This window comes from Micromesistius poutassou (assembly GCF_964030765.1).
Source record: "Micromesistius poutassou genome assembly, chromosome: 4".
Taxonomy (NCBI): Eukaryota; Metazoa; Chordata; class Actinopteri; order Gadiformes; family Gadidae; genus Micromesistius; species Micromesistius poutassou.
Genome location: NC_140274.1, coordinates 16,467,576 through 16,492,037, shown reverse-complemented (window position 1 = coordinate 16,492,037; position 24,462 = coordinate 16,467,576). Strand labels below are relative to the sequence as shown.

At 44.2% G+C, this 24,462-nt stretch overlaps 1 protein-coding gene across 1 annotated transcript in view; it reads right to left on the bottom strand.

The window, feature by feature from the left end:
- Window positions 1-24,375, bottom strand: part of cog6 (component of oligomeric golgi complex 6) — a 28,290-nt gene extending 3,915 nt beyond the window's left edge. Inside the window, exons 1-18 of the mRNA XM_084466700.1 lie at window positions 24,197-24,375; window positions 23,633-23,776; window positions 23,146-23,217; window positions 22,272-22,330; window positions 14,836-14,947; window positions 14,423-14,505; window positions 13,025-13,095; window positions 12,167-12,260; window positions 10,661-10,789; window positions 8,848-8,939; window positions 7,196-7,260; window positions 6,685-6,776; window positions 6,192-6,309; window positions 4,426-4,557; window positions 3,770-3,937; window positions 2,846-2,953; window positions 647-700; window positions 409-488 (exon numbers count right to left, since the gene is read on the bottom strand). Of these exons, the coding sequence (XP_084322826.1) occupies window positions 409-488; window positions 647-700; window positions 2,846-2,953; window positions 3,770-3,937; window positions 4,426-4,557; window positions 6,192-6,309; window positions 6,685-6,776; window positions 7,196-7,260; window positions 8,848-8,939; window positions 10,661-10,789; window positions 12,167-12,260; window positions 13,025-13,095; window positions 14,423-14,505; window positions 14,836-14,947; window positions 22,272-22,330; window positions 23,146-23,217; window positions 23,633-23,776; window positions 24,197-24,322 (1,799 nt within the window). The 5' untranslated portion in view covers window positions 24,323-24,375. The remainder of the gene's footprint in view (window positions 1-408; window positions 489-646; window positions 701-2,845; window positions 2,954-3,769; window positions 3,938-4,425; window positions 4,558-6,191; window positions 6,310-6,684; window positions 6,777-7,195; window positions 7,261-8,847; window positions 8,940-10,660; window positions 10,790-12,166; window positions 12,261-13,024; window positions 13,096-14,422; window positions 14,506-14,835; window positions 14,948-22,271; window positions 22,331-23,145; window positions 23,218-23,632; window positions 23,777-24,196) is intronic.
- Between the last annotated feature and the right edge of the window lie 87 nt (window positions 24,376-24,462).

Sequence of the window (24,462 nt, the reverse complement as noted above, 5' to 3'; positions counted from 1 at the left end):
GGCCTGTGACCGCATTTTAAAGTGAGAAAGTTTTTTTAATCTGCTTCCACACACATCGCTTTCACCAAACAATATCAAACCTTAAAGTCACTTAAAGAGCTACACACGCCGTCATTTGATTGGTTGACAGAATTGTCACTTCCGTACCCGCAAGGTATTTCTAGGCAACGACAAAAGCTTAGTTTACTGAAGAAAATGACACACAAAAGTTTTCCGTCCTTCTTGGACGTCTTCCATTGTTGCCCTTTGTTTATGTGTTGCGTTCTTCTTTTTCATTGAATTTATTAGCAGGCTACATGCGGTGACACACTGCTATGATGTCACGATGCTTACGTAGCTGCCACGGGAACCACAGTCTTGGACGCTAACAGGCCTCTGATTGGGCGGAGGGGAGGGGGCAGAACTCACTTGATGGCGGCGCTGAGCAGGAAGTTGAGCTGCGGCATCACCAGGGTGTCAGGTGATGACAGGTAGCGGTCGAACTGGACCTATCGGCATGGAGAGGAGCGCAACACCACATCTATATCACCTGGTATAGGGGGGGATGGGCTGCTGGATCGAAACCCCAATATATGGTCACACACACCAACAACAACAACATGGTAATGGAATCATTGGCGCTACAGTAGCAGGGCTACGGCCCTACCATGGCTGCCTTCAGTGAGGAGCTGTCCATACCAGGGAGGGTGGAGAGGGGACCCTGGGGGGAGAGGAAGGGGAGAGAGAGCGTGGAAAGGGGAGAGTGAGAGAGGGAGACGGGGAGAGAGAACATTGAGAGTGCATTGTATATTCTTTCCTGTTATTGAACGCACTTATGTTATCGTGTACATGCGTTGGCGATTAAACTGTATGTTCCTGTGCTAATACAATCCTCATAATTGAAATTTATTGAATTGAGAGATGGAAAGAAACAGATGTAGAGAACTGAAGAGACAAAGGGACTGAGGTAGAGAGAGCCAGAGAGAGAGGATATGGGGGAAAAATAACAGAGCAAAAAAATAGAAATAAATCTTTGAAGAATAAGTGTAGATGTGCTCTAAAAGTGCATCTGAAGGTTGCCCTGGTAACAGGGGAACCACAGCGACTTGTTGGTGACCCCCAATGTGATTTTATTCATGATTACAACTAACATTAGTTAATGATTTATGTTCTCAGCCCACGAGGCTCGCACTCCAGTAGTATGAATGCACAATCTAAAGCAGGCTGCAGTTCACTTACCGGCCAAAGGGGCCAGTAATGAAGAGGAATGTCTGATACGTTTTATATATGAGTGGAGATGATTCAACACACACACACACACACACACACACACACACACACACACACACACACACACACACACACACACACACACACACACACACACACACACACACACACACACACGTTATAGGGTTTGTATAGGCATTACTCACAATTATTTTTATTGTGGATTCATACTTGGATTCATATTGATTTATGCATTATTTCTATATTATTAGATAACCTTAACCCTAACACCTATGCCATATAATAATATAACTGAATTAACTAATATATATGAATGGTTACTAGACAATTATTAAACTGTTAATCAACTGTTCTTAATTGTAAGTTAATGCTTATTATTGCATTAACAAGTCATATAAGAGAAATATTGTACAACAATTTAACTCCTGTGACAAAAATATGTTATGAATGATGCTGCTAACAGAAGAAACAAAGTGCTACTTAGTTGAAACTGCTAGCACACAGTTTCTATTCACTGCAATATCGTACGCCGTGTCCCAAAAAGATTGATCACTTCTCTTGTGCATACAATTCAATAGGAATAGACATTCTAGGAATAGATAGAATGTGTAAAAATACACAAGCAATCATGTCTGAAGGGCTTGGCAGAGAGAGTGTACCTTTGGAAAGAACAGAGCTGAACTGCAGAGAGTACGCCTAGTTTCACACAATAAAACACACACAGTAGGAGCCGTGTGGACCGTTATAGGAAGCGCTGATCGACCGCGACAAGGCCGGTCGGTGGTCCGTCGCCCGTCTTGGGGTGTGTGTGTGTGTGTGTGTGTGTGTGCATGTACATCGGTCCTTCGGTATTTGTGTGTATTTTCCTACAATGTTAGTCATAAAGTTTATTTAAGAGTGTGCGTGTGTGTATGTGTGTTTACTTAAGAGTGTGCTTCGGTAAGTTTGTGCATGCGTGCGTGGGTGTGTGTAGGCGTGTTGCCTGATGCGTGTTTCTTTTTCTACAATGTGTGTGTGTGTGTGTGTGTGTTTATGTGTGTTTCTAAAATGTGAGTGTGTGTGTGTGTGTGGTGTGTGTGTTGTGTGTGACCTGCTGTATGCTGTGGTACTGTACACAGTTATAGATGTAGTGTGTGCGTGCTTGTTAGCTGCTGTGTGCTGTGGTACTGGACACAGTTAAAGATATAGCATGTGTGTGTGTGTGTGTGTGTGTGTGTGTGTGTGTGTGTGTGTGTGTGTGTGTGTGTGTGTGTGTGTGTGTGTGTGTGTGTGTGTGTGCGTGCGTGCGTGCTGTGTGCTGTGGTGCTGAACACAGCTATAGATGTAGCGTGTGTGTGTGTGTGTGTGTGTGTGCGTGCGTGCGTGCGTTACCTGCTGTGTGCTGTGGTGCTGGACACAGCTATAGATGTAGCGTGTGTGTGTGTGTGTGTGTGGGTGCGTGCGTGCGTTACCTGCTGTGTGCTGTGGTGCTGAACACAGCTATAGATGTAGCGTGTGTGTGTGTGTGTGTGTGTGGGTGCGTGCGTGCGTTACCTGCTGTGTGCTGTGGTGCTGGACACAGCTATAGATGTAGCGTGTGTGTGTGTGTGTGTGTGTGGGTGCGTGCGTGCGTTACCTGCTGTGTGCTGTGGTGCTGGACACAGCTATAGATGTAGCTGAGTCCTGCTCTGGTCAGCACAAAGGACGCCTGCTCGTTGATCAGGGTGTCCAGGTGAGCCTCGATCTAGAGCGAGAAGCACACATTGTCGTGAGCCACACGCACGTCTATATATACACCACCAAGGACACATACAATAATAGTCACACACACACACACACACACACACGTTACCAAATCGGGGGTGTGCATTGTGAGCAGATGGTGATTTTGGTAATTAAAGCTGTGTCCTTCTCCACTAGGCTAGAAAGGATCTCCAGGAACACACTCGCTGTGTTCCAGAGCTCCTTTCTTTGCCACAGCAATTTCATCTTTCTCTGAAAGGCTACCAAGAGTTCCCATGAAAGGAGGAAGAATAATTAGCTCGGAGGGGGTATTGTGGGACACACAATGGCCCCCCCCATGAGCGCACAATGCGATGATTTCAAATTAAGCTCTCATGTCATATTTTTTCCGCAAACTATTTTGTAATTGAATCCGTCACGCTGTCCAGTGTGGGGAAAGCGCTAAAGACGGTGTAATTGGATTTATGGAGAGCGAGAGCGAGATAGAGAGAGAGAAAATAGCCTTCAACCAACTTAAATTGAATTGCACATACATATTGCAAATGACACAATAGAACATGTGAAATCCAACGTGACAGCCCCCAGCCCACTACAACACGAGTAGCTATTGTGGTGAGATGGGATGGGAACCATACACATGCATCCTATCCTCCTCATAACTTAAAGCAAATGTATCCATCATTAATGAGAAGGTAGGGGTAAGGGGGGCATTTACACTGAATTCTGTGTGCATCCCACCAGTACAGTAGAGAGACACGAGAACCCCCCCCCCCCCCCCCCTCCTACCAGGACTACAGTACAGAGACCCCCCTCCTACCTGGAACTCCAGCATCTCCAGCCTCTTGTCTGTGAACTCGAAGAGGGCCAGCGTGGTCTTCATGACGTACAGAGAGTTGACCATGTAGGTGGCCATGTCTGCCGTGCCCAGGTTACTGGCGGACACCGTACACAGCTGGAGCAGGGGGTCCAGGATACAGGACAGCACCTGTGGGACCGAGGGGAAGATGGTGGCTTACCACTCCTTAGAATGTATTCAGGACTAGTTATGGCACGGGCCCACCGGACGGCGCCATGTAAGCGAGGAAACCGTGGACTTTGGGTTGGACACATTAGCGCTTGGGGGTAAACTCGAGTCTGGGTGTCAAGGTTGAACTTGGGTTAACTTTACGCAGACTGCCGCACTGTGCATCGCGTTCAGCAATGTGATTCGGAGTCGTGTCATGTTGGATTTCATTTTGTTGGTTTGAAGCCGTTTTTTTTTTTGGGTGGTTTCTCGCTCTTAAGAACTAAAATCTTACCTACAGCAGCTTTCAGGTGAGGGTAGTTTCAACTATTTACTGTGAATTATATAGTCGTTCTGAGCTGATATTTTTTTTAACCAAAGTGACTTGGAGTGAATTCACAATTTAGATAAAGCCAGGTAATGTGTGGTGATTGGGGGGGGGGGGGGATCAAACTCGCTTCCTGGTTTACCTGAGCGAAGTCTGCCTGCCGTGCGTCCAGGGGCACCACGGAGGAGTCATGGGAGGCCAGCACCTCCCGCAGCAGGGCCAGGGTCTGGGTGAGGGAGGAGGTGGGGCCCAGGTCTGGAGGGGGGAGCTCCACCTTTCCAGGTGAATGCAGAGAGCAGCAGGTGAACAGGACATTCATGCTTAAGGATTCAAAACAGGATGAGATCAGGGTGAGGCATAGCAGGGAGGCAGGAGGAGATTGCATTGTTAGGTTAACATTAAGTTCAGATGTATTCGTTGTATGCGCAGTGACATTGTTCATTGGCAATGAAATGACTTTCAGTACAATTAAGCAAACTATTAAATGAATAGCTACATAGTAGAATACAAAACAAATTAAGCAATTGGAAATGTAAACAGTGGGGTGAAGCAATGGATCGGACATCAGAAATGTTGAAGTTGAAAGGAAAGGATTGCCCTGAAGCTACAGATGCATTGGTGTTCCTATAAAGACCCGTCCGTTTCAATATTCTTTCCTGACCTTATTTCTGGGATCATTAAGCTGATAGTGTTCCATCGAGGAGAGTTTAAGCCATTGTTATTAATTGAACAGCATAAATAATAATGTTATTGGTGTTAGAAATTGGATTCAGTATGGACATACAATACTATGCTAGCGAGCTAGAACAAACTAAAGTACAGAGCAAGTAAGTTGCTCAGGAGGTGGTCGGTCACAGAAAGAAAATCGCTAACAGTTAACCTTTAATGAGGCGTGCGGTGCACTGAACATGCTAGCTCCAACCACCTTTCTCCATCCACCACACCTCTGAGACCTTCCAGAGAACATCCCCTCTGAAGGCTGGGCATGCACGAGGCAGCCTATGGCCACCTAATAGAGATGATTAAGGGGAAGTTGTGTTCCCGGTGTTAGCCTGTACTTGAGGTGAATACCCCAAGGGTCTGAGATTTGATTAGCACCATGCTAAGCGGAGAAGGGATTTGATTATAGCAGCACTAAGTCGATAACGTGTCACAGCTATTGATCGGGGTGGCAGCCCAGGCAACAAGTCAAAGAGATGATGCTCGCTCGCTCGTGCTGAGGTTTATTTGGCGGTCAATTGTGAAACACGTGAGGAAAGGGCGGTGTTTTTGAGACAGGATGTGCCACACAGCTTCGGCGGTGGGCAGGGGAACAGTTTAACAGCTGAAGAGCTTGGGAAAAATGGTTGTGGTCGCTTTGGTTGAAAGCTTTTTACAGTAATGGTTGTGTTGTGAGTGTGGAGGGGTCGATGATGAAGCGCTGCCTCATCATGTTTGACGGAAACAAAGGAACGTGTGGATGGAAAAAACGTTTGGACTTAGTTTATGGACTTAGTTTATAAATGTTTATTAGTGTCTATAGTCCTTGATGCTGATGATGACAAATGCCAGGGTAGTGTGTGGTCTCTTGTTTAAGTCTCTCAAATGAATCTCTGACTCTCTGGCTTTCCATACATTGTATACATTATGCCCGCCTAATGTGTATTTTTTTAATATACACATTATCATTCGAGCATTAGGAAGTCAGATCAGTGCCAAGTTATCGACTGGAGTCCAAACATTGCAACAAACAAGAGTATCAGCAACACTAACACAGGGTAAGCACATAATTTTTTTTTTTTGTCAGCCAATCAGGATTTGATCATTCATCAAGAATCTCCAGTAACTTAAACCTTTGTTTAATTGGATTTGGTTTGAAGGAGTTAGCATTTTATTTATACTCTGTTGAAACATCCAAGAGTCTCGTACCTTGTCCATGAGTCTGCTGGCGTGGAGACTCAAGCTGTTGAAGAACATCTTCTTACTGAGGACATTCATGTCTTCGATGGTGACGAGCAGGGTGGCCACCGAGGTTCCTATGATGGCACTGACACGAGACAAAAACATCTAGATTCACTATCACTATTAAGGCATTTAGACACTTTCATCACAAGAGACGGTGAGATAAAAATACTTGTCAATGAGGAGCAGGTAGGAAGCCACACATTTTGTTCAAGGGACTGAAAGCATTGGTTAGGCTCCAGACATTGGGGGATCGAACCCAGGACCTTTCAAGTCAAACTAGGTCAATCTCTTCTCAGGTAAATGTAAATGTTTGTTTAGGATGATCCTTCCCTCTGGGGGGTTTTCCTTGTTGTTCAGAGCGGTGTAATGATGTGTGATTATGTGGCGATATCAATAAAGTTGACTTGAATCAAACTGAAGTAATTAAAGGTCATGAGAACCCCAGTAGAGGATATACCTGATGGTGTGGTGGTAGAACTTAAGGAGGTTGGAGACTTTATAGAGCAGGACAGCTCCAGGCTCCGCTACGATCACCTGCTCTATCCTCACCTGGGGGCAGGACAAAAACCCAGAACAGGCCCATCAGAATCAGGGAGTATAGGTTCTCATTCGAGGACAAAACAAGGTGTTTATTCATTTATTACATATACCTTATATATTACTAATATATTACTCATAATCGTCAAAGCTGTGATCCAAAGCATTTATAGCATCTTATATATACTTTATTATATAACATTACTATGTAGTTGTTTAGCAGACACTTACTATATAAATATAAAAATATATACATATAAATATCAAATGTACAATATATTGCACATTTTAAACAACAAAATGTGCAATAGTGTTGTCAATGCTAGTAGGCTAGTGTTAGCTACACTACTAGTAGAGCCTATAACCACCAAGAACAATGCATTACCATTTGAGAAAGATTTTTACAACAGGTTTGAACTTTGACCTCTCACCTTTAGCGGGCGGCAGACCCCTTCGGTGATGTGGCCCACCACCTCCTGCATGTTCTCCTCCACGCCTGCGATGGAGGCGAGGAGAAATAACTCTATACATCAACCGTTTTGAGAGAACTTGCAAACAGCACAACATAGATAGTACACAGTTAAGGGGAAAAGCCAACATACACTGATATACCAATGAAAGTGTTATAATGCGAGTCGTCTCAGGTGTAAATGTATTTGAGTCCGGCTATTGTTTGGGAATGGGCGGACCATCTCTTTGGCAGGTAACCACCGCTTGACACACTGGCCTTGTACCGGTGATCAAGTCTTTAGTTCCCTGTGGCACATCGCTCCTATATATGTGAAGGGTAACATTATAAAGAAAACATTCAACATGCTGATCAATTACAATTGTAGATGATTTCATCTGACCAGGGATATCAGTACTGGGCTACCCCACATAACATGATGTACAGCTGTTTGGGGAGTCTACTCATCCAACGGTAAGTTCCCAAGTTAACGTTACGTTACTTGCGGCAATTTCATTGGAACGAATTGGCATAACGTGAATAAACGTAACCTGGATACAACTTTAATACATTAACTTCTCTGTGAACATGATGAGTCACATCCGATTTTCGAAGAGAACAACTCCCATGTTCCCACTCTACTTCAGTCATCAAACTACGTCTTTTGTTATTCTTTTGATTGAGTGACCCCTAGTGGCCGAAATTACATATTATACCTTTAAGGAGCAGGTAGGGGTTAGGGCATCAAGCATCTTGCTCAACCATGCTGACAGGTTAAGACTAGACATCAGAAACCAGAAGCCTTTGTCTGGGAGTCAAACTCCCTAACCACCGCTTTCTGCTAATAATACATGGTACACAGTCAGGGCTTGAATTTCAGTGCGGGATTGCACATATTTTTTTCAAATCCCGCAACTCAGGCCAGCATAATGCGGGACAATCATCAGGATACTGATGTACCATGAAGATATGATTAAGAGAGGAGAGGGAGAAACTAATTGGACTGTATAAAGTTAAGAAAATAACTACTGTTAACTAAAAATGTATTTACTGTTAAATAACTACTGTTTCCATAGTACATGTAAAAGTTAATGAATTTATTGAAAACAAAGTGTTTGATTTCTTCTTCTCTTCATTTTTCAACTGAGCAAAGATAAAGCAGAAGACAGAGTACAGTACACGACAGTTAAAATAAAAGCACATGAGAACATTTGTATAAGGAATTTAATGAAGAGAATCCTTTAAATTAGTGTTGGGGGCCAAATGTAATTAAATTTGCAGTAGTATCCCCCCCAAACTTTAAAAATCCTGTGGAGCTCTTAAGGGGGGAATTCCCCCCCATTTTGAAAAATGAAATTTAAGCCCTGCACAGTAATAGTATTTAGGTAGGTTTACTTGTGGGGAGAGAGATTGTCTCTTTCCCCACATGTCAACCTACCTAAATACTATTAGTGTGTACCATGTGTTATTAGCAGAGCGCGTATGAAAGGCCATACTATAATATTTATTCATTTATCAGAAGCTCCTATCCAAAACCACTGACTACGACAGTGAATTCAGACACTAAGGAGCAGGTAGGGGTGAGGGCCTCTGAGCTCTAGGATGACTGCAGATGGACGGTGGACATTTGGGTACCTCGCACAGTGACCTGCTTCAGCAGGGCATCCAGGTGCTCCTTCTCAGAGGCAGTGGCTTGGTGCAGCCAGGCAAGCATGTCTCCCACATACCTGGAAACCAACAACACAGATCGATTCAGGCTGGGGTCAAGTGACACACAAGCGACCGTAGAGACACATACCGAATACACACACACACACACACACACACACACACAAGCCCACAAATACTCATACCTAGACATGTGCAACCAAGCACATACAGACGCACACCTAGACACACACATCCACAGCCACTAACAAAAATAAATGATGCACTCACATGCATAAACACACACGATCACATGCTCACATGCATAAACAAAAACACCCACAACCAACCATGTGCGTATGAACAGCCCCTCGCATACACACAACTACACACACAGACACACCCACACAAACACGCATGAACCCTATTGCGTAAATCAGCATACGTAGAGAAACACACAGATACTGTTACATAATTGTGCCATTGCAAAAAACAATGTTGACCTGAACTGGTGTGATTGTGCCTGTCTGCATGTGTGTGTGTCTCTATGTCTATGTGTATGCGAGTCCTTGCATATGTCTCTGTGTGTTTATATGTGTCTTGGTTAATATTTGTGTGTGTGTGTGTGTGTGTGTGTGTGTGTGTGTGTGTGTGTGTGTGTGTGTGTGTGTGTGTGTGTGTGTGTGTGTGTGTGTGTGTGTGTGCGCGTGCGTGTGTGTGTTCGTGTTTTTATGTAGGTCTGTATGCGAGTACGTGTGTGTGAGCGGTGTGCCGTGTGTCTGTGTGCGTGCTTGTGTGCGCGTTTGAGTGGCCTGTCTGTGTGTGTTTGCAAGAGGTGTGGTGTGTTTGGGTGTGCGAGAGGTGTGTGTGTGTGTGTGTGTGTGTGTGTGTGTGTGTGTGTGTGTGTGTGTGTGTGTGTGTGTGTGTGTGTGTGTGTGTGTGTGTCAGATGTGTGGTGTGTGTGGTGTGTGTGTATGTCTATGTGTGCTGGAGGTGCTAGAGTTCTGAGAACCGCTGATGAGGTCTATAAAACAGCACCCATTCTAAGAAGAGCTCTCTCTCTCTCTCTCTCTCTATAGCTCCATGGGCGATAGAGAAGGAAAAAAAGAGAAAAGAAAACGGTTGATGGAAACAATAAAAATAAAATGCAAACTGTGACTAGGACACCAGATGACCATACATGGCTGTTCCCATTACTATTAAGTCATTTAGCAGACGCTTTTATTCAAAGTGGCTTTTAGTGAATATATGACCAAAGCCAAAATTTGTATATGACCATATATGTCATAACATGTTACTATATATGGCTGTTCCTGCTAAATCAACATCTATGTCAGAGCTATTATATATGACCATATATGGCACAACCGGTCTTTATGCCAACAGCATTTGGGTTAAATCGTTTGGTACTTTGACCTAGGTGTAATAATCCAGTAGGACATATGACATATATGATAGCAATATAGACTGGCTGCTATAAAATTAAAAAACGTATGTAAGTAACTTCAGCAAGAACATGCAGTATTTTCATCTATCCAAACTGCAATACTGAAGGCCCCACCTTCAGTATTGCAGTGAGTGACACCAGCTGCTGCCTCAGAAACACTGATGTGTGTTCAATCTTAAAATACAGAATTTTTAGTTTAGCCTTCTTCTCATCAAGTAGATCAGATCGATTTAGTCAAAAATACTGCACTGATTCTGAGGGAATATTTTTACTGCTATTTTATTTTAATATGTGTAATATAAATAAAGGTTGATGATGATGATGCGTGCAAGGGGGTGGGGGGGAGGGGGGTACCTCATGGGGTCGTGGGAGTGCATCTCGATGGGCCGGGGAGTGCCCCCTGGACCTCCCCGCGTGAGGGCATCGATGAAGCCCCTTACCACCGCACACCTGCGGGCTGTCCCAAACTCATCAAGGGTGTACCTGTGAGGAACACCACAGAAGAAGAGGAAGGGTAAATGTAAACAGACAAAGACAACAACAGTCAATTGTGTGGAGACACAATTGACTGTTTTCCACAGTTGGCCATCGTGTGGCAGTGAGGGGTGGGGAGGAGAGCAGGGGAGAGGAGAGAATGGAAAGAAAGGGTGGCAAGGGTGTAGTACGGAGTATTTGGGGAGAGGAGAGTAGATGAGAAGAGAGGAGAGACGTATGGTGGCAAGGGATGAGAGATAAGGAGAGGTGAGGAGACGGGAGGAGTAGAGAGGAGATTCGATGAGATCAGATGAGAGGAGAGGAGAAAAGAGACGAGAGGAGAAATGAGACGAGAGGAGAGGAGAGGTGACGGAGAAAAGAGAGGAGAGGAAAGGAGAAAAGAGAGGAGAGGAGAGGAGAGAAGGGGGAGCAGGAGAGGAGAGGAGAGAAGGGGGAGGAGGAGAGGAAAGGAGAGGAGAAGGTGGGGTGAGGACATGGTGTGGTCGCCTCTTGAGGAGGAAAGGGAGTCTCCAGGAGTTTGTTTTGGTCTCTTGGCGGTGGGGAGGCCAGCAGCAGACTAAACAGTCAGGGAGTGTGGAACTTTCACGTCGCAGAAACATTTGTGTTGCCATCTCTTCAGCCTCAACATCCTCCAACCAACCAGAACCGCACCCAACCCCACCACCGCCAACCACCCAACCCCACCACCCAAGCCCTTCCCGCTCGCTTGCTCTGGCCTTGACTGCAGGGGATTCTGGGACACAAGACAGGTGCATTTCCAAGAACGTGGGAGAGGGGGGAGATGGAGGTAGGGAGGGAAAGGAGGGGGAGGTGGAGTGGGTTGAAGGAGGGGACAGGAGGCGAGGGGGGTGACAAGAGGGGAAGAGAGGAAGGGTGGGAGGGCGGGAGGGAGGGAGGGAGGGGAGGAAAATGAGTGCTGTGAGCCACAGAACACAACATCTTACAGTGAGAAGAGGCTGTGTGGAAACTGTGGGGGTAACTTTGGGTCACAGGCTTTGTTGTGTAATGTTTATTTATTACGAGAAGACCTTTGGGGCCATGAGTCACGTTGATTCACACGTCCATCTTAATGGCTCGGGAAATTGAATGAAGGAATAGAGCAGCGATTAGCATAAGCCATCAAGTGTCAGATGTTTTCAGAGAGCTGAACACATATTCGTTTTTTTTTTTGTTTTTTTTATGTATAATTTCTTTAGCCATCATTTGTTGATTTATATAGTTTCACATTTTAGACCCCAATCATATGCCGACCGATAATCACAGGTCTGAGTATTACTAGTAAAATACGCTGTCCATGTGTGTACGTGTGCATGTGTGTGTGGGATTGAGTGAGTATGTGCATGTCAGTCAGTGAGTGAGCATTACTTGTAGAGCACAGGTCTGTCTTGTAGAGCCTCCATTGCCTGGCTTAGTACAGGACTGATGTCACAGCTCTCCTGGGTCAGCCCTCTGCACTCATCTACGCACGCACACGCACACACACACACACACACACACACACACACACTGATGTGGAACTTAGGCATGCATATCATATTATTTCTGAAATAATTGTATAAAAATGTAAAACGTAAAAGATTATGGCCATCGTGCCCGTAGCCTGCTGTGACTCACAGAGAACCTCTGATCTGTTAGACTTTACACTGGCGAATCATACAACCATGTTACGTAGATAAGCATGTAAGTAGGAATGTAATACTGTCAGCCGTACACAAGTGTGAGGAGGTGGACGTGCAGTGCAGCCCTTTCACAAGGTTCAAGGTCTCTTTCAGCTTCACAAAACCACCACAGTATATTGAAACCATGGGACAGGGGTAATTATTTGGCCTTCGTCCCTTTTGTTAATAATATCCATCATTACTTTAGGTGATTATTTTTATTGTGGCTGCACAATAATGATCTCATGGCACAAGATAAAAAAGACCAAAAAAAGATGAACTATGTGAACTGTGGATGCTTTTTTCAGCGGAATATGATGTATTCAACCCTTTAAGTTTCAATGACTTCATATATAGTATTAAGCTAGTTACAAAATAATTCTGTAATTATTTAACCTCAACCCTCCCGCCATCACCTCCACGCATCCTCCGTCTCCCTCCCCTACCATCCTCCCTGCCTCTCCTCCACCCTCTCGTCCTTCCGTTGACTTACTACGACAAGATCTCAGCATGCACCGCCCCCATGCCGGCCCTTTTGGCCTGCCTCCATCTTGGCTCTACTTACTCTGTGCCCAGCGGTAGAGCTGCTCGTAGGACGTCTCCTGTAACACCGCCATCTGCTCCATGATCTCCAGCCTGAGGAGACACACAGGGGGAGAGCGAGAGAGAACACCTCAGCATCCGTCGTAGGTCACATGAACCTCTCTGAAAACAACGTGTCGTGGCCAACGGACGGCCCTTTGTCCTCGTCTTTCCTGCTTTCTGTGGCATTTACGGTTCACTGCTAGAGGTGGTTTGCATTATACGGGTTCCTTTGTACGACGCCACATAACCATCACATTATTAAAAGGCTAGTTCAGAATTTTGGACATCGGACCTCATTTCCAAGTGAGCCAGTGTGTTATCATTGGAGACCGTTTTCAACATGTTTAATTCAGTTCTTCTAGTTGCAGAAATCGCTGGTGCTAGGCTAGCGCAAGTCGAGGGGAACTGCTAGCCTGCCAATAAAAACAGTTTTACCCACTCCACAGTACACCCGAGGCAAACCAATTATAACGCTTGACTATCGATGTAAATGTTTGTGTTGATAGAATAATGTTAGAAATAAAACTACCCTTGAATTGCATTGCATTTAGTTTATAATCCCTGCAGTTGGAACCAGGCTACGGCAGCGGAGGACTGATATTACCTGAAGTGCGCTTCTCTGTTTACATTCTGCTGTATTGAATTGGCTGCTACACCGGAGCAAAGTGAAATTCCGCCGCTGCTGAGAAAGTAGTCCCTCAAAATGTAATGCAATCATTGCAATACAAGGATAGTTTTATTTCATTTTTATTAGCATTGGTGTTAAGATCACCAATGCTTTTGTTTGTTTCTTTGAAGAAAGTATGAATGTAATGTTTTAGTTCTGTTGTAGGTTTAGTGAAAATGTGTATTTATTAGGGCTGGGCAAGTAAAATTACGTGTTAACGCAATCTTATTTTAACGCGATTAATACAAATTGACGCATATTCTATTCTTTTTTTTTCTTCTTTCTTTTATTAACTTTTATTAACTTTTATTAACTTTAACTTTTAACTTTTACACTGATTACACTGAGGTTATTACCACAGAATGTCAACATTCATATCAGAAATCATTTTCTGATATGTTTTTAGTTAACCCTCAAGATCACTTGGTCTAGTTTTAGCTTATTAAGTACATTTGGTATGAAGGATAATGTATCATTTTATTTGCTGATCTCATTTAACTTAAATTGGAGTGGATTTAAAATATAATTTTCAAAGTGGGATTAATCGCGAGTTAACTCACCAATACAATCGCGATTAAAACTTTTATTCATTGCTCAGCTCTAATATATATATAAATAAATCTAATCTGGTCCCTGTTGGCCAATGGAGGTCATGAATGGCTGACAGAGGTTTTGATTTGCTGACTGAGGTTTGATTGGTTGTTCGCATACCCTGCAGTTTGCTGATTGGTCCTCAATAGAACCTTGACGTCCTCGTGGATCTGCTTCACACGGGTCAGAGCTCGGAAGAACTCCTGGGTAACAGAACGGGTCACAACGTCACAGTTTGCTACCAGCTGACTAGACAGTGAAACCTCTATGTGGTCCAGAAACCATTTACACAAAAGTGTGGACAAAATTTAAGTTCCAGTACAAAGATACAAAGAACCCAGCGACGACTGGAGGGGCCGTAAAACAGAGATTTGAACAGAGATGTTTCCCACCACCCAAAATAAATAAAGTCGATAAAGTGGATAAACATGAAAATTGCTGTAATATGTGCAATTGCATTTTCGTTCAAAGTACTTGTATCAGTACGCGGTATCAGCAAGTACCCGGCAGGGAGTACTTGGTTAAACACTCACCTCTGTGATGGGGGTGTCCCGTGCCCCGCGCAGGGCAGCCATCTCCTGCCCACTCAGCTGGAACTTGGTCAGGAAGGCCTGGGCCACCTGCGCCCTCACCTCCAGACGATGGCTGCAATGCAGAGGAACACCCGTCACTCGTCTGCTTTAAAGGAAGGGGCATCCTTCACTCGTTCATCTGTTTACAAGGCATTCCTTCACTTATTCACCTGTTGATAGGAAGTCCTTCACTCATTCATCTGTTTACAAGGCATTCCTTCACTTATTCACCTGTTGATAGGAAGTCCTTCACTCATTCATCTATTTACAAGGCAATCCTTCACTCAGTCATTTAGTTATCGGCAAGCTCTCCCTCACTCATCTGTTTATAGGCAATCCTTCACCCATTCATTTGTTTATAGGCAATACAGTTAAGGTTTCTTGCTGCTTATAGGTATCCTATCCTTGGTACAGAACTTTATAGAAAAATAATTGCATAAGCACAATCTCTTCATTACACAAATTGTTATACCATTCCAACCCTGCAGTTTATTACTCGATAAAAAAAGACAAAGTGTGCATGACCTTACACACACACAACCAAATGTATCATGAGTCTAGGTTGCTCGTTTGTAATGGTGTAACGTCCACTAACAAGCTGCAGGTGGCAGCAAACCTCCTCACAACTGTCTCCTTGAGTATAGAATAGTATAGCGTCCACTGAAACTCACTGAACCCTTCCAAACTGAGGTCAAAAAAAGGAAAAAAACTGAAATTACAGAAAAGACAGTGGAAATCAGACAGACCTGGAGCCTGTTGCTATCGGTAACACCCGAGAGATAGCTATCTGTGTCACAGCTTCCCAACACAATGGTCACCATAGTTACCGCCATGCTCACACAGGGACCTTGTGTCATGGGATAGGCAGCTAGCAGAGAGCGAGGGAGGAATCTCTTCCCCTTGCCAACTCATCCGTGTAGTCTCTCGCCCGCCCTCCCGGGATGGGCTCGAATGTTGTTTAAGCTTACCTCCCTTGAACTTGGAACAGTGCGCCAGAACGGTCGAGTATGAATTTTGGGATTTTCTGTATTTGATGTGAAACCAAACCTCTCTTTGTGTCTGTGAATGGGATCATTTATGATGGGTCTTTTTTATATTGGTTTTTGAGATGAAAGTTTGAAATATTCAGGCCTCAGTTTCAGCAAAACCTTTCAGAAAAATAAACAGAGCAATTGTTTCTGCGGTAATAGGTGATTAAAACTAAATCTTGTATCCTCATCATAATTCAGTTGATAGATTTTTGGACGACAGCAACAACGACGATTTGGTCAACAAACTGAGGACATCAATCAATCAACCTGTATTTTAATCAGGCTTGACAAGGAAAACAACAGTCAAGTCAAATGTGTCCATATTATATTATTTGAGAGGAAGATGTCAGTCCGTCACTATTTAAAATAATTAGCGTCCTCAGTTTGAACAATGTCTTCATAATCACTGTCAGCCAACATCACTGCTTCAGGTAAAATATATGATGAACCTAGCCTGGAAATCCAGACCCACATCTAGAAAGCTGTAGGGTCTGGCAACGAGTAATGAAAATGGCCCAACTCGAGGGGCGACCACAAGCATGTATTTGAAAATATCACTGCACGCAATTGGATAACACTACGACCAATCAGAAGAAAACAAGGGGTGACGTATCCAGACCAGCAGGCTAACCAATAGACTTGCTGTATCCAATCGGTAAAACAGCAATGCTTTTGGCCCGCCTATATCAGATCACCGATCCCCGATGTGATTGGTTAATGTGCTGGGAGAGGGGCATCGGGGAGGGATTATATTGCACATTCCCAGAGTGACTTGCTGAGCAAATTCAAATTGTGCTCTCGCGCAAACTCTGGATTTCCAGGGTATGAAACCCCTGCATTACATAACAGACCTGTCCTACTTCTTTAAATCACATCCTAGCCCCAGGGCAAATACACCTGTACATGTGGCTGTGTGTGTGTGTGTGTGTGTGTGTGTGTGTGTGTGTGTGTGTGTGTGTGTGTGTGTGTGTGTGTGTGTGTGTGTGTGTGTGTGTGTGTGTGTGTGTGTGTGTGTGTGTGTGTAATCTTCCTTTTTACTGGGCTGTCATGACATACATACATTCTTCAAGTGTGTATAATTACAAAGTACTGAAGGCACAGCCAACTCCACATATACTAACCACAAGGTAGGAGCTCTGTAGGAGCCTGTTCCCTGAAGGAGAACTCCTCCATTCCTAGGTTCACACATGATGTCAGCAGGGGCTTTGATTCAAAGGCTATTGGAGAGGCTGCGAACAATCACAGCAGACAATCCATATCAAGGGCAGCTACAAGAAAGTGCTGCAACAGACCTAGTTTCAACAACTGCACAGAATGCAGTGGACCGATATGAGTTGGTGAGAAATATACTGCAACAGAGGGATGAAGGACCTAGATAGGGAACATTATCCCGCTTATAAAAAGTATTTGTACTAAAGCAATCAGTAATTCGACACAAATTAAAAAATACAATTTCTATTGTTTCCGCAAAAAGAATGTCAGTCCGATTCTATGCTTGGATATAACATCCATAGCAACGGTCTGTTATTCATAGCAACGGTGTGCTTTTCAGAAATAACAGACCATAGAATAGCATAATTGACCAATCACAATCGTGTGCATAGCAGTGGGAGTTGTGGATCAAAGTGAGATATGCTCTCAATTCAACACGAGTGTGAAAACAAAGAGCGCCAGCGTTTTGAAGGGCGGTGCTGACGGCTGCATTGGGTTTCTGACAGTACGCCAAGCCCGGGGTGAAGCCCCACTCTAAGCACCTCTTACTGAGAATCTTACCCCACTAAGCCCTCGCTGCAGAGATACCCCTCTTGTGTGTGTGTGTGCCTTTTTTTTGTGTGCAACCAACCGCAAAAAACGCAGCTCTATCAAAGTCAGACTTGGCTACTGTAACACTCTACGACACAATCAAACGCTATAAAGAATGAAACACCATGTAATCATCTTGACACCTGCCGGGATACGCCACCTGACCTGAAATTAACTGTTGACAAATAAGCTCATTCTTCAAATACAGAACATAACTACTGTTTACATTTTCGATCTTTAAAGAGGGGGAAATTATACCAACAAAAAAGCTAAATAGACGTCGCAAATGACAAGGTAGCATCTCCGTGAAGCCTTATTCAAAACGTACTGAGCCACGTGACGAGCGTTACTCAGTTAAAGGCTGGTGGAGCTGATCGACTGCTCTTGTCTGCGACGCGGAGGTGGAATAGGGGTCTTGGCGGGCTGAAAACCAAGCGATCTCCACCTCCTCTGATGGAGGTGTTAAAACCCATTTGGGGGGGTGCACATTGGGGGCCTCATCATATCCACATGCACACTCTCATATTCACATTGTCATATGCACACACACGTGTATTCACATACGTGACCTCATTAAAAGCCGTTCAGGGCCTCATGACCTTCCAGTGTCACTTTACATGGCGGGGGGTGGGGGGGGTTAGGGTTAGGTAGCCCCGCTGCTACCCCTGGAGCTGATGTGAAAATGAAAATCTTTAACACTACATGATATCAACTAGTGGCCATTCCGTTGTTTAGCGGACTGAGCTTTTATCCAAAGCAACAGTGAATTCTGAAAGCCGTCATGTAAGAGAAGGTAGGATTTATGGGGCATCTGGCTCAGGGCTGTCTAGGGCTTTTGGCTTTGGAGAATCAAACCCAGAACCTTTTGACCGGGAGTCGAACACCCTGGCCACTACACTGTCCATTCGACAAGTCTGAAAAATATTTTGCACTTTTAGGCAGAAGCGAAATTGAAATCTGCAATAATTAGTGGCCACTACATACGACCTTGACATTTCTACAGGGAAGGGGGAGTACAGCTCTCAAAAATGTTTGGTTTGATCGGCGCAGCTTAGCCACAGGTGGTTGGTCGAAACCAACCACAAAGACCCCTCACGGCAAGAAGGCGAGCGAGGCTGTGTTCTCTGCGTGCCTTGAAGCGGTTCAGAGGCGTCTGGACTTGTCTCGAACACAAGGACACGGCACGCGGCACAGGCGGGGAGCATACCGTTTCATCACAGAACAATACACAACACTTATTGAGCTCTAAGTGACAGCTTCTTTCGGCGTCCCCTCTTTCAGGGCCTGTCCCGACCCGTGTGGGATCAAGGGGAGGAGGGGCGGCCACGTCTCCCAGCGAGCTGGACAAAGAGGGGTCCCCATGTACCGTACCTTCCGCTGGCTTTTCAGTTGCGCGTTGAAAGAACGAGAAAACGTGTTGAGGCTGTTTGTTCGATTTTCTGTTTTTTTTTTTGTTTCCATTTCATTTAGAAAGCTGACAAAGGACCTCCCGTGCCACAGAGAGATAAGAGAGCAAACAGGAGGGCAGGAGTAAGCACACAAGGCCCCGTGTTTGTCTGCCTTTGGAAAGTGTGCACACAGCTGTTTTCCCCATCACTGTGAGGCCCTGCGAGCTGCACTAATTAGCAAGTGTTGCTAACGGAGGTTATGCTACGAGTCGGACTGGGACAATTTTTACACATAATTCTAATTTCTTAATAGTTAGATTGAATTGATGCATTTTTATTTTCAAGGTCTGTTTTCAACTGTATTAATCTACAGCGCATATATTTGTACAGCTTGGAACTATCCTCACAAATGTAAGTCAAGATTGAATTGATAAATCCCAGATGGGAAATTAGGGATAATTTCCTTATTTGAGCAAGACTTGCAAAAAATGCAAAGAAGTAAAGTTCAGGTATATTGCTTGATTGCACATTGAATATGACATATTCACTGGGCTTTCATTTCAATACACACACACCTATCCAGAGAACCAAACTCCATCTGGCCGAGGGTCAGCCCTGCTCCATAAAACTACAATGTCACACCGTCAAACAGATGGTGCCCACAAGACTGATGGTCCCCACGAGATCATTACATAAAGTGTGTGTACATAAAGTGTGTGTGTGTGTGTGTGTGTGTGTGTGTGTGTGTGTGTGTGTGTGTGTCTCTCTCCCAGGTACAGTCTTCCTATACTTATCTTCATGCCCCCTGTGTGTTTAGTGTTCCACCTATTAGCCATGTTTCATGTTCCTCTGTGTGCCTCGATGTCTGAACGTCCCCCACCCTAACCCGGCCTCGCCCCTACTCCTGGTGTGTCACATCATGATCAGGATCGGGGGTCCCTCTCTCACTGCTCTCGAGCACAATGCACACAGACGACGGCGCATGTCACGTGACCACATTAGTGGAGGGAAGTGTTTAAAACCAGAAAATGTAATTAAACATGAGTCTGTTATTGCTCACTGAATTGCTGATTGTCCAATCACAGGGCTGAATGCACACGGCACAATGCGACCTTTGGCATTAACGTAACTGAAGTAAAAAATAATTTCCTGCCCCTTTCGTGGCGCTACCGGTCAACGTCCCTGACACAAGCCGTCCCATGATCCTTTGCGCCATGCGTTGGGGCCTCCCGATTCAAACTCACCGGAGAGGGCCGTTGCTTCGCTCCATCTGCAGCGTCCTGTGGGGCGGGGCTGTCGGGCGGGGCACGGCGCAGCCAGCTGCAGCCGTCCAGCTGCTAGCACCACCCCAAGCGTGCCACAAACACACACGTGCGCTCTCTCTCTCTCTCTCTCTCTCTCTCTCTCTCTCTCTCTCTCTCTCTCTCTCTCTCTCTCTCTCTCTCTCTCTCTCTCTCTCTCTCTCTCTCTCTCTCTCTCTCTCTCTCTCTCTCTCTCTCTCTCTCTCTCTCTCTCTCTCTCTCTCTCTCTCTCTCTCTCTCTCTCTCTCCACCAGTCCCAGGCGCAAGGTGAACCAATATCACATGTCTTGGCTGCCAGAGAGTTGCTACAAACATACATCTCTATTGATGTATCAATTTTCCGATTACCATCAACGCATATGCATGCCAACAGAGGCATGAGTGTGAGAGTGAGCGAGAGACCAACTGAGAGAGAGAGAGAGAGAGAGAGAGAGAGAGAGAAAGACAGAGAGAGACAGAGAGAGAGGTAGTGGGGGAAATCCATCAAGAGTTCTTAACTGGCTGTTCCCCCATCTACGATTGCTCTCTAGTTCCAGGCTTATGCGTCTGCAACCTCTCTGAGGGCTGGAGATAGAGGATGTAACAGTCTCTCCACCAGCCTCACTTGCTCATGCACTGATGTATGGAGAGCCAGGAAACCAGTGGAGCGTGTACAACCACTGAATAAAGAAAGGGGAGGGAGGCAGAGCCACGTTGAGCTGCCGTCTCTCACTCTGGATAACTCTGATCGATGGCTGGACCAACACACAGTAGGGCTGCACAATTAATTGCATATTAATCCAAATCTAGATTTTGCCTCTGCAATCAGCTAATTGGGAAAGTGAGCAATTCATGTTTTATTAATTGTATTTTGTATTATTAGAAGATAAATAAATAAATAATAGGATTTTCTACACCAGTTACATTAAAATAAAATGATAAAAACGATTCTACTCTTCAACTGCTTTATTAGTTATGTTTTTATTTGCAGTACGAACCACAGAATAGGATTTTAATCTTTAATCTGTCGATAACAATATCGGGAAAAACAAACGTTTAATGTGGTCCTAATGGTGCAGCCCTAACACGAAGCTCCTGATCATCAAACTATGACCCTGAGGAGACTGTCGTCAGGCTATTCTGAACACGATCTCTGCACACTGTTCTATAGTTTAGCACCAAAAAGCCCACAGTCAATACAGATATACACTGCTGGTTAGCATAGCGGTTATCATGCTGATGTAGGACAGCAGGCTAACTGCTGTGCTACATCTTTGGATCCCAAAGCTCCTTCATTCATAGCTCCCCATTCCCATGACTACTTACTACTGTATTTCATATTTATTTAGTCATTGGCGCTTTTATCCAAAGGTATCAGGGCATGGCAGAACCAAGAACCAAAAACATTTGAGCGCCAATGCAGAACATTTCTGCCTAATATCAAACACCGTACCCACTGCACTATCCTGCCCATAACTGAGGATAAAATAAGGATTATGCAAATAACCATATTTTAATACTTTTTCTCTGGAAATAAAAATACTGCAAGCTTAGGAATATATCAATATTACTTCTTCATAGCCTGTCCACCACAATGTACTTGTACCAATGGGGGACTAAAACCATTTGGGAACACTGTGGGAACATTGCAAACACTTTGCAGACCAACATAACTAGGCCTTACGTATCATGCATTTTACAGAATACATTGCATTATTATTAATAACTTAAAGAAATGTAGGATGGCTTATATATTAGGAATCAGCATAACGTTTTAACAGCCATGTGTGTATGTACCCTTATGCTTTATCATTAAACAAGAAAGCAATGGGTCTTTAAAAAGTCTTCAATGATTTCTATGATTTTGCTGACAACAAAATGAAGAAGAAACTCACTTTTCCCCCTGGAGTTTGTTGGTCTTCACAATCAGGTCCTGTGTCTGATCTTTAGCTGCCTGTTGAAATTAACAATAGTTTAGTAAAGGTATTATTACTAATACTATTAACCGGTTATTGCTATATTGTGACCATATAAAGCATTCAACAACTAAATAATAAGCCTAGTGCTTCATTCGAATACCGAATGTAATATGTAGGACCAAATTGCTGAGATTCCAACAATTACTATTTATTACTTATAATTTAGCAGTCACATTTAGGGGGCGGCATTAGCTCAGGAGGTAGAGCGGGTTGGCTGGTAACTGCAAGGTAGGTGATTCAATCCCTGGCTCCTCCAGGGATTGTTGTGGTGTCCCTGAGCAAGACGCCTCACCCTACTTGCTCCTGACGAGCTGGCTGTTGCCCTGCGTGGTTGACTCCGCCGTCAGTGTGTGAATGTGTGCATGAATGGGTGAATGTCAGTCGACACTGTAAAGCGCTTTGGATAAAAGCATTATATAAATGAGGACCATTTACCATTTTACATTTATCCACAGTGAATGCAGATCCATGTCATGAAGCAGCAGGAAAGAGGCACCTTGCTTGGGGACACCTACAACTTGGGCAGGCAGCTGACTTCTTGCGCATTAAAAAGGTTGGCATGGTCCCAAGAAAAAAATTACATAAAAAGGTGGAGAAAACAAACAAGCGCAAGGACCATGCACTTCTGTAACCTCCAACATTTTGTAACTTGCCGAAAACTCTTCCGATGACATTGTGTGTGACTGGTCTGACATTCAAGGAGGGGCTTCATTTATTTTGTTTGATTGTTATCAAAACTAAGCTAAAGCATTTTTAATGCTGCCAATATAAAGTCTGTGGGCCACCGTACCTTTAGCCTGCTGGTCATCTCTTCACAACAGGTGCTCATCGCATGAACGTCCTCATTAACACTCTCCAGCTCCTGGACACAATGAATAACACAAGGCTTTAAGATGACAATGTGCACTACACTGTACTACTCTGTTCACATTATAGTGTAGGTATTTTGCTTAGAGCAGTAAAGGAAAATGTTTTAATGTTTTAACAAAACACTGCTTTATTGAACACAATTAACGTGTATATAACTGTAAGCTCTGAATTAACTAAAAACACATTTTCAACTTCAATTGCATCAGATTTACAGTACCATCCAGAATGCCACAATGTTCTAGGATGTGGCTGACTTTGTGTATTAAACTTGCTGCGCGAACTTCACAACTTTTAGGGAAATTGGTTCACTGTTGAGCTCTTGGACCACAGCAGCTGACTTCATACACATAACTTACTTGTGATGTTGAAGTTTTGCTCTTTAAAGCGTAATTCAGGCTTAGGCCTACCTCTTTGACGTCTTTAAATATCCGTGCAAACTCTTCATTGATGGACAGGCTTCGTCTTTCAATGTCCCCCCTGAGGTTTCTCCTGGTTCGTAAACTGTTCTCCGTGAAAAACACAGACAGCGCTTTCAACGCCTCCAGCATCTCCTAAAACCACACAAATATATTCATGAAGGACCAGAACCAAATAAACCAGAGCAAGACATGGCTAGATTCATTAAGATACGACACCACTTTCAGGTGTTGCAGCAGCAAATTATAAATAGAAACAGTGCAAGTCAAGGCAGAATAATAATACGAAAACAAGTGATACAAATATTACCTCAGTGAACAGAGTATAAGGCTGGCTATTAGGACTGGAAGGCCTATATGTCACATATCATAACAACGTTGCTGGATTCATTATAAAGGGTAGTCACCTATGCATCATGGGGAGAATACATAGACTGTATCAAATATTAACAATAGAATGACAACTGTACACACTACAACCTACATTTAACATAAAAATGCAATAAATACCATGAACAGTGGTGGGGACTATGGTAGTAATAATATGCTGGTCACCTTGTCATTGTCCAGCCGTGTCTCCAGGATTTTATTCAGCTTCCTGGACAGCGGGTTGTTTTGTTGCGGTTGTACGTTGGCGTTCTGGATAATCTCGGCTGACATTTCCACTTTATTTTCGGACATTGTAAAGGAAAGAAGACCAAAACACAACCAAAACACACACCTCCACGTCGACTTCCTGGAAACGACCGCGTGCGGCAGGAAATACGTTCCGTGTGGAGCTACGGGATGAGAGGTTCCGGGACTCTCATGTTGTGGAAGAG